Source organism: Mesoplodon densirostris, chromosome 13 (genome assembly GCF_025265405.1).
Source record: "Mesoplodon densirostris isolate mMesDen1 chromosome 13, mMesDen1 primary haplotype, whole genome shotgun sequence".
Lineage (NCBI taxonomy): Eukaryota > Metazoa > Chordata > Mammalia > Artiodactyla > Ziphiidae > Mesoplodon > Mesoplodon densirostris.
In genome coordinates this window covers 54,341,014-54,357,229 of record NC_082673.1, presented here as the reverse complement: position 1 = coordinate 54,357,229, position 16,216 = coordinate 54,341,014, and the positions used below count along the sequence as shown (strand labels likewise).

General features: G+C 38.8%; 1 protein-coding gene across 2 annotated transcripts in view; it reads left to right on the top strand.

Annotated features, from left to right (window-relative positions):
- MTERF3 (mitochondrial transcription termination factor 3) overlaps positions 1-16,216 on the top strand; it is a 28,700-nt gene that overhangs the window by 1,231 nt on the left and 11,253 nt on the right. For both annotated transcript variants that reach the window (XM_060116067.1, XM_060116068.1), the window contains exons 2-6: positions 3,096-3,444; positions 4,751-4,903; positions 9,698-9,887; positions 14,298-14,445; positions 14,827-14,898. In XM_060116067.1, the coding sequence (XP_059972050.1) occupies positions 3,111-3,444; positions 4,751-4,903; positions 9,698-9,887; positions 14,298-14,445; positions 14,827-14,898 (897 nt within the window). In that variant the 5' untranslated portion in view covers positions 3,096-3,110. The remainder of the gene's footprint in view (positions 1-3,095; positions 3,445-4,750; positions 4,904-9,697; positions 9,888-14,297; positions 14,446-14,826; positions 14,899-16,216) is intronic.

The following is a 16,216-nucleotide window of genomic DNA, read 5'->3' as shown; positions in this document are numbered from 1 at the left end:
GCCAGTCATTGTGCTGGATCACGGTGAGAAACTTAGTCTTAATGCAGCATAACAGGTCTTCTGGCTTCCAGCTCAATGCCCTTATGACATTGCTGTGCAGAGGATGAATATTGTAGGTTTGAGGGGAAACACGGCAGATTTCGAGGCTCATTTCCCACCAAAGTTTAACAAAAGTCACCTATCCCACAAGGCTATTTATTGTAAATACTTTTTTCCTTTCTAAGATCATTTCAGAATGACAGTGAGACATTTCACTTTTATAAATTCCTTTCACGAGACTTCCCTAAACCACAAATCTCTAAGAGGAGGTTAGACCCTCAAGCATTTATCTGGTCTAATTCAGAGCATAAAACAAGCTGAATTTCAGTATAGAGAGAGATCAAAAAGTTGTATGCAACAGTTAATTCAGAATTCATTTATGTTTGGTTGTGTAATCATAATAATATTGATGATGATGGCTAACATTTGTTGGGCATTTTGCATATGCTGGACTCTATGCTGTATATTATATGGATTGTCTTACTTAATATAAAATAATATGCACCAAATTTACCCTTTAATTAAGCTGGCTAAATATAAAAGTCCTTTCCTGATAAAAGTCTCTTTAGAAACAACTGCTTTTTCAGTCAAAATATACACATATTCATTGCTGGTTGCTTATTATTTCTGTCCATTTTGCTTATTAGTTTTGACCCCTTTATTTATTTATTTATTTATTTATTTTTGGTATTTTATTTTATTTTATTTTATTTTATTTTTTTTGCCTTATAACAAATTTAATCAGTTATACATATACATATGTTCCCATATCCCCTCCCTTTTGCGTCTCCCTCCCACCCTCCCTATCCCACCCCTCCAGGCGGTCACAAAGCACCGAGCTGATCTCCCTGTGCTATGCGGCTGCTTCCCACTAGCTATCTACCTTACGTTTGGTAGTGTATATATGTCCATGCCGCTCTTTCACTTTGTCACAGCTTACCCTTCCCCCTCCCCATTTCCTCAAGTCCATTCTCTAGTAGGTCTGTGTCTTTATTCCTGTCTTACCCCTATGTTCTTCATGACATTTTTTTTCCTTAAATTCCATATATATGTGTCAGCATAGAGTATTTGTCTTTCTCTTTCTGACTTACTTCACTCTGTATGACAGACTCTAGGTCCATCCACCTCATTACAAATAGCTCAATTTCATTTCTTTTTATGGCTGAGTAATATTCCATTGTATATACGTGCCACATCTTCTTTACCCATTCATCCGATGATGGACACTTAGGTTGTTTCCATCTCCGGGCTATTGTGAATAGGGCTGCTATGAACATTTTGGTACATGTCTCTTTTTGAATTATGGTTTTCTCAGGGTATATGCCCAGTAGTGGGATTGCTGGGTCATATGGTAGTTCTATTTGTAGTTTTTTAAGGAACCTCCATACCGTTCTCCATAGTGGCTGTACCAATTCACATTCCCACCAGCAGTGCAAGAGTGTTCCCTTTTTTCCACACCCTCTCCAGCATTTATTGTTTCTAGATTTTTTGATGATGGCCATTCTGACTGGTGTGAGATGATATCTCATTGTAGTTCTCTAATGAGTAAAGATGTTGAGCATCCTTTCATGTGTTTGTTGGCAGTCTGTATATCTTCTGTGGAGAAATGTCTGTTTGGGTCTTCTGCCCATTTTTGGATTGGGTTGTTTGTTTTTTTGTTATTGAGCTGCATGAGCTACTTATAAATTTTGGAGATTAATCCTTTGTCAGTTGCTTCATTTGCAAATATTTTCTCCCATTCTGAGGGTTGTCTTTTGGTCTTGTTTATGGTTTCCTTTGCTGTGCAAAAGCTTTGAAGTTTCATTAGGTCCCATGTGTTTATTTTTGTCTTTATTTCCATTTCTCTAGGAGGTGGGTCAAAAAGGATCTTGCTGTGATTTATGTCATAGAGTGTTCTGCCTATGTTTTCCTCTAAGAGTTTGATAGTGTCTGGCCTTACATTTAGGTCTTTAATCCATTTTGAGCTTATTTTTGTGTATGGTGTTAGGGAGTGATCTAATCTCATACTTTTACATGTCCCTGTCCAGTTTTTCCAGCACCACTTATTGAAGAGACTGTCCTTTCTCCACTGTACATTCCTGCCTCCTTTATCAAAGATAAGGTGACCATATGTCTGTGGGTTTATCTCTGGGCTTTCTATCCTGTTCCATTGATCTATCTTTCTGTTTTTGTGCCAGTACCACACTGTCTTGATTACTGTAGCTTTGTAGTATAGTCTGAAGTCAGGGAGCCTGATTCCTCCAGCTCCATTTTTCGTTCTCAAGATTGCTTTGGCTATTCGGGGTCTTTTGTGTTTCCATACAAATTGTGAAATTTTTTGTTCTAGTTCTGTGAAAAATGCCATTGGTAGTTTGATAGGGATTGCATTGAATCTGTAGATTGCTTTGTGACCCCTTTTTTTAAAAAGGCTTTTTCTTTTTTCCTACAAACAGAATTTGGCAAAACTGGTTTTGTTCAATTCTCTTTTGAGGAACAGCTTTATCTGTGTAATAATAGTGCTCAACCCTGAGAATTAAGCAAGAAACAACCTTCTAGATAGCAATAATATTTTATGGTTCATTTATGACTAAGTAGAATTCTTCCTGTTTTTATTTTGTGATTAATGTACATACATAAAATGCATCTGAATAATTCAGTGTTATTTTGATCAGCAATCTTCTTAAATGTCCTTCAAACCAAATTTCAAGAGCACTTAATTGCATCACCTGTTTTCTTTAAATATTAACAGGTTCAGCTGTAATTTGAACATTTACAGATTTTTGTTTTAATTGTTTTTCTTACGCCACTGATTTTGCTTTTTGTTTTTAAATTGCAAAGTATATCTTTATTTGTCCAGTTCAGAAGTTCCTGTCTTTTGGTTTGTAACTGAAACTGCCTTGTTTTTGGCTTTTCCTGAGCTTAAAAACATCTGACTGCTTTAGGGATCTAAATTTATTAAACACCTTTTAATTAGAAAAAAATAATTTCCAGTTTATCTTTTTGTTGTTTGAATACTGTTTTAAACATTTAAGTAAAATACGTTTCTCTTTTTTGATAGTTACGTATTTCTTTTGTAGGCTACTTTAAGAAAAATGGCCCTGCTAGCCCAACAGATACCCAGATGGCTCAACTCAATTAAGTTGAGTAGCTTCCTTACTGCTATGCAACTCAGAAAATGTTTTCCCAGAGCAGGAAAAACATTGTTGCCTGGCTTTTTTGCTCAGCCTCAGCTGTCCTCTGACGATTGCTTTCTCCAGTCGGGGTTTAAGACTTATCGGACTTCCTCTGTGTGGAATAGTTCCCAGTCTACCAACTCAAGTAGTCAAGAGATTAATTGCACCCAAAACACTCTGCTTCCTTCTGTGAATGAGCCGTCACAGAAGTCACAGAAGATACCCAGCTTTGATTCTGAACTGTCTCTAGAAGGTAATTTTCAAGTTTCAGAAAATTCCCCTTTGCCCCACTTCCGTAGATTGAACGACTTACCTGTTTACATTTTGTTGGCCCATATGAAGTCATACTTTGTGCCAGGAGAGAAAAAGAACAATGCCGCTTCTATTCATTTGCTTCTATTATGCCTCTATTTTACTAAGAAAAAAGTTTAGAGATTAATATGTACAAGACTGTTTCATAGCTATATGAATAACACTTTCTAAGTTCGTTATTTAGATTCTTAAAAAAAATTTTTTTCTGGTGGTAATTAGGTTTATTAGGATTTAATTTACCCTATTCTATATACCTAGCTAGGGTATAATTTTACCCAAGTAACAGTCCTCCTTTTTGGGTATACGGTCTTATGAATTTTGACATAATGCTTTTAGTTGTGTAACAGCCACTACAAACAACAAATAGAACAAAAAGGACAACAAATAGCACACCCCAAAAAGCGCCCTCATGTAGTTTTTTTTTAGTCAGTCTTCTCCCTCCTGTGCTTCTCTTTCTAGGCACATTCCTAGGCAAGGAATATTTCACCGTAAATGAGATAATATTAGGTTAAGTAGAAGACGAAAGCAAGCAAGCTGGGGGGTAAGGGCAGGGAAGGGAGGCTGGCTATGAGAAATGAGAAAGGGTAGTGGTTAGAGACCAAAAATAGAATACAAAGTCACGGCCCTGATTCCTTAGCCTAAGGTAGGTTACAGTTACCAGCATCTTCTATACTTAAGGGTTTGACTTAAGACAAACCAAACCTCAGACTCAAGCCTATACTAGAGAGGTCATGTCCTTGGCAAAGGATTGTAGGTGATAGAAACAGAATCATAGAAGTCCTCTTACAGACATATTTGAGAATAGTTGGAGGAGAAGGGATTGGATCAAAGTGAAGACACTTCAGGATGTGATGACTTGAACCCGTACAATTCAGGCTGGTATGTTGTACTTTTGGCCAACTTAACAAGCTGTGGTAAACTTGATCTCTTTCTCAAAATGTACTTGAAGGTCAGTTGGTCTTTAGCAGTCATACCTGTTGATTACAAGTGAAGGAAAGGAATTTTGTACAGGATTTCACCAACACATTTCTCATCTTGGAGGAATAGTAGTTGATATCTCTAAAGAGTCTTAACCTTACCTCTTAGAAGGTAGAAAATATATGGAATTTTGAGATGTTTAATTTAGAAATGATGCCAAGATTCAAAAAGAAGCAAACTAGCCAAGAGGCTGTCTTTGTAGAAAGAGCTTCAAGTATACAGATTGGAGAGCTAACTCACTTCTCCTTTTCCATATCCTGGCTGCAAAGGACTGGACGATTTGCCTCCATTGTCTCCATTGCAGCCAATTTCCGAGGAGGAGGCCGTTCAGATTATTGCGGACCCCCCACTGCCCCCATCTTCATTCACACTTCGAGACTATGTGGATCATTCCGAGACTCTGAAGAAGTTAGTGCTTCTAGGTAAGTCTGAGTAACCTACACTTATTTTATTGCCTTACTTTTTTTTTTTTTTTTTTTTTTTTTTTGCGGTACGCAGGCCTCTCACTGCTGTGGCCTCTCCCGTTGTGGAGCACGGGCTCCGGACGCGCAGGCTCAGCGGCCGTGGCTCACGGGCCCAGCCGCTCCACGGCATGTGGGATCTTCCCGGACCGGGGCATGAACCCGCGTCCCCTGCATCGGCAGGCAGACCCTCAACCACTGCACCACCAGGGAAGCCCCTGCCTTACTTTTAAAATTAGCATTTTTAATCTTTATCAAAGTACATACACACGCATAGAAGTCAAATAGTGTGAAAAGGCTTCTAGTGAAAAACCGCACTCCCAGCTTCATCCTTCCTGACTTCGCACCCCGTTCCCTAGAGTATCTACTTTCCTAGCTCTTTCTGTTTGTATTTAACCTCTAAATGTTCATGTAATTGCTTATGGTGCTGTTGCTTGGTTCATCAGTTTTAGACATCAGTTAATCTCTTATATATACACATACTTTTCCCTTTCATTCTCTTCAATTCTCCCAATAGGCTATATTAACAATTTTGAGGTTAATCATTAGTCACTGATTTCATTATAATTCTAAATATTGCTCGACTGCTGTCTAGGAAGTGTGCTATGATTGTTTTCCTTCCTTTTCAACCTTTCATTTTCTTGGAGTTAACAATTGCTTTGTTTTTCATTTGATTAGTTTTCTTTAAATTTTCCCACAACTTCCAATGGCCTCTCAGGACAGTTTTTTTTTTTTCTTTTCTTTTCTTTTTTTCTTTTTGCGGTACACGGGCCTCTCACTGTTGTGGCCTCTCCCGTTGCAGAGCACAGGCTCCGGACGCGCAGCCCCAGCGGCCATGGCTCACGGGCCCGGCCGCTCCGCGGCATGTGGGATCTTCTCTGACAGGGGCACGAACCCGTGTCCCCTGCATCGGCAGGCGGACTCTCAACCACTGCGCCACCAGGGAAGCCCAAGGACAGTTTTTCCTACAGTGAACCCTATCAGATGATAGATTACTTCCATTTCCCTACTACCCTGACCTTCCTTCTGGAGCCAGCTATCCTCCTGATGTGGATGGTTTCTCTCTAGGCCTGCGCCATAACTATTTTAGCTCGTCGACTGGTAGGATGCTCCCAGATCTGGATGGTTGAAGGCAGCCAAGAGATCTCCCTGCAAACTTAGGTTAGTCCTCTTATCAATATTTTCAGTCTAGCACCTTATTGCTACTTTCTGCTTTTCCCATTATCTCTGGACCTGGCACTTCTCTTATTTGATTTTCCCAGATAAGAAACCGCCTTTGGGGGATTGAGAGGAACAGGATGGGCAAGGGATTATCTCAAATCCACTGCTTCTCTCATTGCTTAGTCACTGCCTTAGTTTTCAGTGAAAAGTTAGGAGCTTCCTAGCTTGATAGTCTTCCTTTCAGCAGTACCGCCCTGGTAATCTCTCTAACATCAGTACTTTTTCTAAAATGCAAATCTGCCTATGTCAGTGACCTACGTGAAATCCTTCTAAGCTCTTCCTGGTCTGGCCCTTGCTTAGCCTTTCAGCTTCACTTGCTTGCCGCTTCCCTCCTTTTTGTTGGCCAGGTCTGACAACTGGAGAACTTAACTCAAGTTCAAGTACCTTCCCAAATGTCTTCTCTGACCCTCCAGATAGAGTGACCCTCCTCTGGGCTCTTGGCCTCACCCCCTGCTTACCTCAGTCCTGGCAGTAATAATACTATTACAATTGCTTACTCATCTGTCCCTGTGCAAGTTACTCAAATGTATAGGGAATGGCCTTTGTTCTCAAGAAGCTTCAGGTCTTCAGGAGCATGTAAATACACATCCATAAGAATAACAGAAATCCAAAAATGAAAGGTGAAGTGATAAATTCCACACAGAGATACACATAAAGTGTTCTGTGGGTTCAAAGGAGAGAGAAAAATGACATCTGCTGCAGGCATGAAAGCCCAGGGCTTTCCCAGCCCTGTGAGAGGTGCTACGGGTAATGCCAGATAAACCTAAGACCCATGTGGTCCCTACATTTAAATAATTCACAGTATACCTAGAGCTTTGAAATATGTTTCAGCCATTCCTTCATCTGTATGCTGATACTTCAACAGCACGTCTTGGCAGGAACTTAAATAACAGGATTGCATCGTTAAGCAGTATTTCTGAGGGCTCAAGTGTCCTGGTTCTTCTCTGCTTCTCAGATCTGTTTTCTCCCTTTCTCTGCTTGTTCTTTATCCCAGGAGGCTAACCTCTGCACTCGGCCTCCTTTGCCAGCTGGCTTCTGGGCAGCTTCAGCAGTGGGGGGCACTTGTCCGAGAAGAGGGAGGGCAGATGGGAGTTTTTTTCCCTTTTCCCTTCCAGCCTTGGGTCATGGAACTGCTTTGCTCCATGGCAACAGCTCCTACTGAGCGGCCCTTTCTTTATAGCTTCCAGCTCCCTCTGGGTTCTCATAACACTCTTTCCTCCCTGTCTCTTTAGCACTAGGGATGCCCTTGTTTGTTCCCTTGACTCTGCTCACACCACTGTACAGAGTCCCTTCATTAAAGTGTTTTTCATTTGAACTTTCTAGGACAACTACTGTTGCCTGCCAGACTCTGATTGATACACTAAGTATGTGTAACCATAACTGAATACAGTGGTAATTATAGTTACTGAACTGATGGGGTAAAGCCAACTTAGGCTGTGGTCAGCTAGAAGTCAGAATCATGTATTATTCATTTTTTATATTCCCATAAGTGCCTGGTCCATGAGAGGCATTCAGTGACTATTTTTTCAAGTTAATGAAATCGTGAGTAAGCCCAAGTATTTGTGCTGACAGCAGTGTGCTCTCCTGGTGAGATTCTGCTCTCCTGTTGCTGTTAAGAAGCAGCTTTTCAGGAATTGGATTTCGACACAGTCAGGGTGTGACGGCTCATGCTGAGTGAGGCACTTCAGCACATGTCAGCTGTAATATGGAGTTAAGTTTGGAGTCCGAACCCTTTATGTTATTTTCAAAGCATCCCTTCCCACATTTATCACAGATTTTTGGAACTAGTTTCTATCTTATTTACCCATCCATCGAATAATTTAATTTATTTTTCTATTAGTATTATTTTTTAATTATAAAAGAATTACATCTAGTTGTTAAAAGTGCAGACTGTTACAGGAGAAAGAACTCTTACCACCTCTACATTTCCAGTTCCACTTTCCAAAGGTAACCACTGTCACCAGTTTGTTGAGTGCAAATTTTCTACCCAAAGACATACATTACCCCACCTTTTGCTATGCAAATACATGTATTACAGAAAGCCATACAATGGCTTGTGTAGTCATACTTAATATTATTTTTAAAATTCTGTGTTTTCTTCTAGTAGCTTTAGAGTGAGTACATAGTTAGATTCTTAATCTATCTGAAATTAATTTTTGTATCAGACATAGAAGGGATTATTATTTTTCAAATATATAGCTAGAGGTCCCATTATATTTTAATGAATAGTCCATCTTTTCCCTCATTGATTTGAAATGTCCTTATTGTATACTAGATTTGTAGTTTATCCTGGATCTGTTTTTGGTCTTCATTCTGTGTCTTCATTCTGTGTGTATGTGTGGGTGTGTAATCTGTTTTTCTGTTCATGATCATCTTATATCAATACCTGTTTTAATATCAAGAAATTTGGGTTTGGAATTATATTTGGATCTAATAATACATGGAATTATAATTTATTTTTCTGGTTGTAGACACCATTAAAAAAAGTGCTTTTATTTCATTGTTTTTATATTTAAGACTGTAAAGTTGCATCTAGAAATTGGTTTGAGAGTTACATTTTAACCTAAAGAAATATTTTTAAGAATATAAAATTTAAGTCTAAACTAAAGTTTTACATTATTTTCAGATGTTTATTTTAAAGATAAGGAATAGGCCTTTCCTATTCATGTTTAATTTTTAAAAATCAGGTAAAAGAAAAAAGCGAGAGAATAAAATGCTTAGTTGTAATGAGAATTTTGAATCAAAGGTTACTTTGATTCCCTGCCTAATTAACGTGAACATCTAATTATATCCATAACCAAAGTAAAATAACAACTTGCTTTCTCCCCCTTCTTAATCTCTCCTGTCCCTTGTCTCATTTACTTAGATTACCTAAGATTCTAAGGATATGTGAAGGTTGAAGGTGGTATACTTTCTGCTTCATTTTGTACTTGAGGGCTGTGTATGTTCACCTGCTTCATGCAGACATTTCTTGAGCTCCTTCAAGGTACTTGTCTTTATGCTAAAGGCCTGGAGAATACAATGAGTAAGACACAGGGTAACTTTTATTCCTTCTGTGGAGGGGATCATAAACAAATTTTTAAAATAATGCTTATAATTAAAGAAATGATAAACTTCAAAGAAAGTAACAATTCATAGGGTTTGTTATCCTGCAGAATTACCAGTTAAGCAGTTACTGTGGAGATCATTAGGGGCTCATAAGCATCCTGCAAACAATATTCAAGAAACCATCAGTAAAAATGATGATCCTAGGTCAATATGACGTAGTGAATTTGTTTTGGGTGGAAATTTAGCCCCAAATGCACTGTTTTCCTTTATACATGGCTTTGAAATAAGTACTACATTTTTTAAAAATTTATTTTTATTTCTACAACCAAATTAGTTTAAAAATATTTAGAAGTTTCTATTGGCCTGTCTCAGGTCTCCTTGGGATGGGTTGTTGATCTCCATCAGTAATTTCTTGTGTTTCTGTATATAAAGTTTAATGACTCAGCCAAGCAGTTATCTTCAAATGGTGTTCGTAATTTATTACAGGAGTGGATTTATCCAAGATAGAAAAACATCCAGATGCAGCCAACCTCCTTCTGCGACTGGATTTTGAAAAAGACATTAAGCAAATACTCCTGTTTCTTAAAGATTTGGGCATAGAGGATAACCAACTGGGAACATTCCTGACAAAAAACTATGCTATTTTCTCTGAAGACCTTGAAAATCTTAAGACCAGGTAGGGCTTTTAGAATGATTTTCACATAATCCTAGAAGTGGCTATGAAGAAATAGATGTGTAAGTTATTTTTTTAAGTTTCAGCAGCACAAGGATCTACTGAGGTAATTAATGAATGTGAATGTTATTTTTTTGTTATGGACCTTCTTTGATCAAAATTAAGTATCTATATCAGTTCTTTTGTTCAACTACCCATCATTATTTTTATGTTTTCAACTTAATGCTAAGTCAATCCTTTGGAAACTGGGATAAGTTTTTTTAAAAATCCATTACCAATGGCTAAGTTATCTGATAGGACACTTCAAATTATGAAAGCCTGGTCTTTTCTGTTGTTCTTTCTGGACAATTTTTGATGGTAGACATCTGACCTTGTTTTGGCAAATATTGTATAACTTGCTTAATCATTTCTGTCTATTTTGGTTTTTCCTTTTTTTCTTCTTTAAATAGCACTTTTATAAACATCTTTGTACTTCATTTAACATTCAAAGAATTTATTGCAGGGGCTTCCCTGGTGGCACAGTGGTTGAGAGTCCGCCTGCCGATGCAGGGGACACGGGTTCGTGCCCCGGTCCGGGAAGATCCCACATGCCGCGGAGCGGCTGGGCCCGTGAGCCACAGCCACTGGGCCTGCGCGTCCGGAGCCTGTGTTCCACAACGGGAGAGGCCACAACAGTGAGAGGCCTGCATACAGCAAAAAAAAAAAAAAAAAAAAAGAATTTATTGCATCTGTGAGAATTGATACAGTGAGATAGTATTGATCTGTGAGGTAACGATCCTGCTGGGCATTGGGCACACCAGAGAGTGAGACAGCGTCTGTGTCTCATAAGTTCACCTCTTGGATTTATCATCACCCCCACCTCTCACGTAAATTAGGTCTTCCCAGATTGCCTGAATGAGAGCACTGTTCACCCCGCTGCCCAGATCAGAAATACTGGTGTTAACTTTGGCTTCTCTTCTTTTATCATCCACATCTAATAAACTACCAAGGCCTGTTGGTTCTATTTTTATTGCTCTCCATCAGTCAATGCACTTCTCTTAATCTTCACTTTGAATACTTTACCTCGGGTCCCCATCATTTCCCATGAAGAATACTGCAACTGTCTTCTTCCCCTAGACTATTCTCATACCGGTTTCAGAGAGCTTTGCAGTTCCTTGAACTATCAGAGTCTAATGTCTCTGAACTAGGAAAAAACAGAACAAAAAAAACTACATTTCTTATATTGAATAGTTTGAACCCTTATTATGTATGCAAGGCACTTAGATAGACACACTCTCTCCCTTCATGTGACTTACAGTCTGGTGTAATATAGACAGGCTATTACAATACAGGGGAGGGAAAGAATGATTCTAGGAGACTCAGTCTGACATGTCTAGCTCTGCTTCTCCTGACTGTCTGGAAAGCTCATTCTCTCCCCATTTAAAAAACAATTTGCCCTTTTGCTCAAGATTTAGTTCAAGAAAGAGTACATACCAGGAGGTGGAGATCATTGGGAACTGTTTCAGAGGCTGCCTACTGCACCATTATTATTAATATCCCCATTTTACAGAAGAGACACAGAGAGGTTAAATAATTTGCCCAAGATTACCCAACTAGTATAAGTGGCAGTGGGATTCAAATCCACTTAGTCTAACTCCAGAGTCCTGGCTACTACACTGTCCTGTCTCCCTACTTTTAATTCTATGAAGGAAACATAAGCTTAAAAGCAGCTTAAGTTAACTTGCTCAAGATCACACATGCTCCTAACAATTAAAGAATACTCTCATGTAATAGTATAGTCTAATGTTTCCTAAACTTGGCTGACTGCCAAATTAAACTGGAGCATTTTAAAAAGTTACTTGGAATTTTTTAATAGGTAATTTACCACATGTACTCAAAAGGGTATACAGTGAAAAATAAGCTTCTCCTGGAAGAGGCAAAGGTATGATAATCTTTTTTGAACTTACCTTCTGGCTCTGGTATGTACAGCAGTCTTATTTTCTAGAATTTCTATAATAGCACTGATCGCATATACTTGTTTTCTCTTCAATGAAGAGAATTTGAAATGTATTAAAAAGTTGGTTGATCCTTTTTAAGAAATTTCAAATGAATAATCTGCATTTAAGTTATTAGAAATTTTCTTTAGGCTGGGCCTTATATCTTTATTTTTTATTGGAAAAGTTATCACAGTAGATAACAGTTTCAATAATATTTTAATCAGATATTGATCTTTCCTGTGTCCAAAACAAAGGAAAAAAATGGTCATTCTCCTTCCCAACCTACATACTCCTATCCCTCATCAGCCTTGCAAGACCCATCTATGGAGGCAGCTGCTAGTATCAAGTTTTTTGTTCAACTAGCTAAGAATGTTCTATCATCTACAAGCATGTATGTGTACCTATGTATACACATACACAAGAACACATGTCCATACAGTTTGTAGCATGTATGCATACCATTCTGCACCTCACATTCTTACCTGAACTCTGTGTTGGAGATAGTTTTTATTGGCTCTGCCTAGTCTTTTTAAGCCTTTTATACTGTTCATACTGTGGATGTGTCTAGTCCCCTTTTGGTAAACATGGTGGTTGTTTCTGGCTTTACTATCACAAAGAAGCTGCAGTGACTCCTCTTATATATACATCATGTCACATATTGGTGTATATCTGTAGGATACATTTCCAGACCTAGAATTTCTAGGTCAAAGGATATATGCATTTATAATTTTAATAGATATTGACAAATTGTCCTTCATACAGGTTTTCCAGCTTACACGCCCACCAACAGTGTACAGAAGTGCCAACTTCCCTGTTTTCCACACTAATACAGTGTCATCAAACTTTATGATTTCAGTTCATTTCAAAGATGAAAACATTACCTCATTGTTTTGGAAATGATGTTTGGAATATCAGATGTTTGGAGGATCTTTTCTCTTTTTTGAGGATCTTTTCCTATGTCGAACTTCTGTTTACATTTCCTTTTCTATAAATTAGAATTGTCCTTTGCTATTCTTAATTGGGCCTTTTTCTTTTTTTAGTAAGCATTTTTTTATATATTAACAAAATTAGTTCCTTCTCTGTGACATGTTGTAAATAGTTTCCCAGACTGTCACTTGTCTGACTTGGTTGATGATTTCTTTTTGCCTTGCATTTAAAATTTTTATGTAGTTAAATTTATCAGTTTTTTTTCTCTCATTGCCTCTAAGGGACTGGTTTAAAGGGGTAATAGTCACTGAGTATAAAATATAATAAGTTCCAATATATGGTATAAAAGTATCATAGTCATTAGAAGTAGGCATGCCTGAGTTCAAGTTTCAGCTCTGTCATTAATTAGCTGGTGGTCTAAGACAGGTTATTTAACTCCTCTGAGTGTGTTTTTTCAAATGCAATGTGGGAAATTTACTTGGCTCACAGGGGGTTGTTTTTTTTTGTTTGTTTGTTTTTCTGATGAGAATTAAACAAGATAATGTCAGGGAATATTTTAGGCATTTAATTAAACTGCCTTTTACTATGTTTATAGATTTTAAAAAATCAATAATGTTAATTTATAGTCAAACTTCCTGTATTTTGCTACCTTACTTTGTTTCCCAGAAATTTAGCAGGAAACTTCTCAGTTGTTAACAAAATACATATTGAAGGACCGCAGTAAAAATTATTTATGAAAATACATTCTCGGGGTTTCCCTGGTGGCACAGTGGTTGAGAGTCCGCCTGCCGATGCAGGGGACACGGGTTCGTGCCCCGGTCCGGGAAGATCCCACATGCCGCGGAGCGGCTGGGCCCGTGAGCCATGGCCGCTGGGCCTGCGCGTCTGGAGCCTGTGCTCCGTAACGGGAGAGGCCACAGCAGTGAGAGGCCCGCGTACCGCAAAAAAAAAAAAAAGAAAAAAAAAGAAAATACATTCTCAGTAAATGTACTAAAATAAAAATTTCCAGGAATTCCCTGGCAGTCCAGTGGTTAGGACTCCACACTTCCACTGCCGGGGGCCTGGGTTTGACCCCTGCTCGGGGAACTAAGATCATGCAAGCCGCACAGCGCAGCCAAAAAAAAATTTCCTCTTTTCAGTCTTAGCCATGCTTGATGGTCTTTCTTTGTAAAAAGAGTTCTGAATCCCTTCTTTTCTTAATTTGTGTGTTTTCTATTCTTAGCAAAAAAAAAAAGAAAAATTAAACAGAAGCTATTTCATTTTTTTCTACCAACTAATGAAATAAGTCAGATTAACTGAAAAGAGAATCTGTCTATTAGCGGATTTCAGAAATATTTTCTGTTTCCAATTATAAATGGAAACCATTCTAGAGTTGGATGGATGCTTGTTTTGTTTTAACCATATTTGGGGCCATTATTATAGAATGTTTTTACTTAAACTTTTTTTTGGTGTGGGAATATGACACTAGTAAATATTTATCATATGTACATGTATTTTGTTTGTTCTCTAGGGTGGCTTATCTACTGTCAAAAAATTTCAGTAAAGTGGATATTGCACAGATGGTCAGAAATGCACCATTTTTGCTGAGTTTTTCAGTGGAAAGACTGGATAACAGATTGGGATTTTTTCAGAAAGAACTTGAACTTAGTGTGAAGAAGGTAAAGAGAAGGAGAGAATTTGTATGTTTCCATGTCAGCTACATTTAGTAACTGCTAAATCTCATGTTTCTAACAGATACTTGGCCTGTATGAATTCTATAAATGCCTGATATTTTCTGTACAAGAATGAATTACCTTGCTAGGTTAATCATATAGCTATATCATTGTGTAATAATTCCATCAAGTTGGTTTCTTAAGTTTTATTCTGAGCACTGTTTTTTTTCCTCAAACAATATTAAGTTTATGTATTTTTGGGTTCCTTAGCATTTCTCTACTGGGTCATATTTTAAATTTTAGTTTTGTATTCCTAGTAATGCCTTGTTTTTTCCAACCTAGTTGAATATGCATACATATTAATAATAGACTGTTTTATAACTGTAGACTAGAGATCTGGTAATTCGTCTCCCAAGGCTACTAACTGGAAGTCTGGAGCCTGTGAAGGAAAACATGAAGGTAGGATGACTGTTAGTGTTTGAGAAATCAGCTTCTTTAAGTGGTTAAGTCCTCTGAAGAGGATAGATTTGCTCCCATCATCTTAAAGAAAACTGGATTGTGAAAGAAATTATTTCTAAAAAGATAGACATAGGAAATGATATAATAAATATCTAGCAAGCAGTTTATCTTAGTTTATAATTTTTTCACACGTCAACCAGGTGTTACATGAGTTAGTCTCCTTGCAGACATTGATACCCGTAATCCTAGAGGAGCAGGTTAGGTATCTGGATGGGACCTGGAAGCTGCTTCCTTTGCCCAGGGTGAGGGTCTGTGTCTCCGTCACCTAGGCGGGAGATGAGCTATGGAGCCTGGAGCCAGAAGGCTTCTTTGAAGAGAGCAGTAGCCAGCACATTGCTCTCCTAGAATCTGTGCCAATTGCCAGCTCTAGATCTATCACAGAACATACCAGACACTCTACTGTCCTCCCTCCAAGAGAATAGTATAGAACCAGGGGCAGCTGACTTAGTAGTATACAAAGCTGTCGGAGTATTTGAAATTATTATATTAAGCCTATTTTCTGAGGTGCCTAAAGTGTTTCATACTCAGCCGTTGAAGACATTTTTATTGAGCGCCTGCCCATGCCCTATGCTGGGGAGATAGTCCCTGCCGTTGTGGAGCTTACAGTCCAGTGGGGGGATCTCCTGCAGAGTGATGAGAGCAACGGATTGGTGAGGGAGCATGGGATACTATGAATGCACACAGAGCACCTAACCTACATTGGAGTGGTTTTTTTTTTTAATCATCTCTGTTTAGAATTTTGACATGGAGTTTTCCCAGATGACATGCATAGGAGTGTGCTTGGGAGCAGAAGCTCAGAAAGCACTTTGAAAATCTTACTGTTGGTCTGTGTGGTGTAGGGCCCGTACAGGTAACCTGCCCAGGCCTCCTGTGAGCACCGTTACTCTTTTTTTTTTTTTTTTTTTTTTTGCGGTACGCGGGCCTCTCACTGTTGTGGCCTCTCCCGTTGCGGAGCACAGGCTCCGGACGCACAGGCTCAGCGGCCATGGCTCACGGGCCCAGCCGCTCCGCGGCATGTGGGATCTTCCCGGACCAGGGCACGAACCCGTGTCCCCTGCATCGGCAGGCGGACTCTCAACCACTGCGCCACCGGGGAAGCCCCACTGTTACTCTTATTTCGTAATTATGCTAGCTCCTTTTGGTGATCTTCATGGTGGTCATCAGGCTGTGAGTAGCTCAGCCTCAGGAGAGGGGTTTAAAATTCAGGTTACCCCAGAAGCAGGAAACTGTGAACCCTTAAAGTCATTGGAATAGCCAT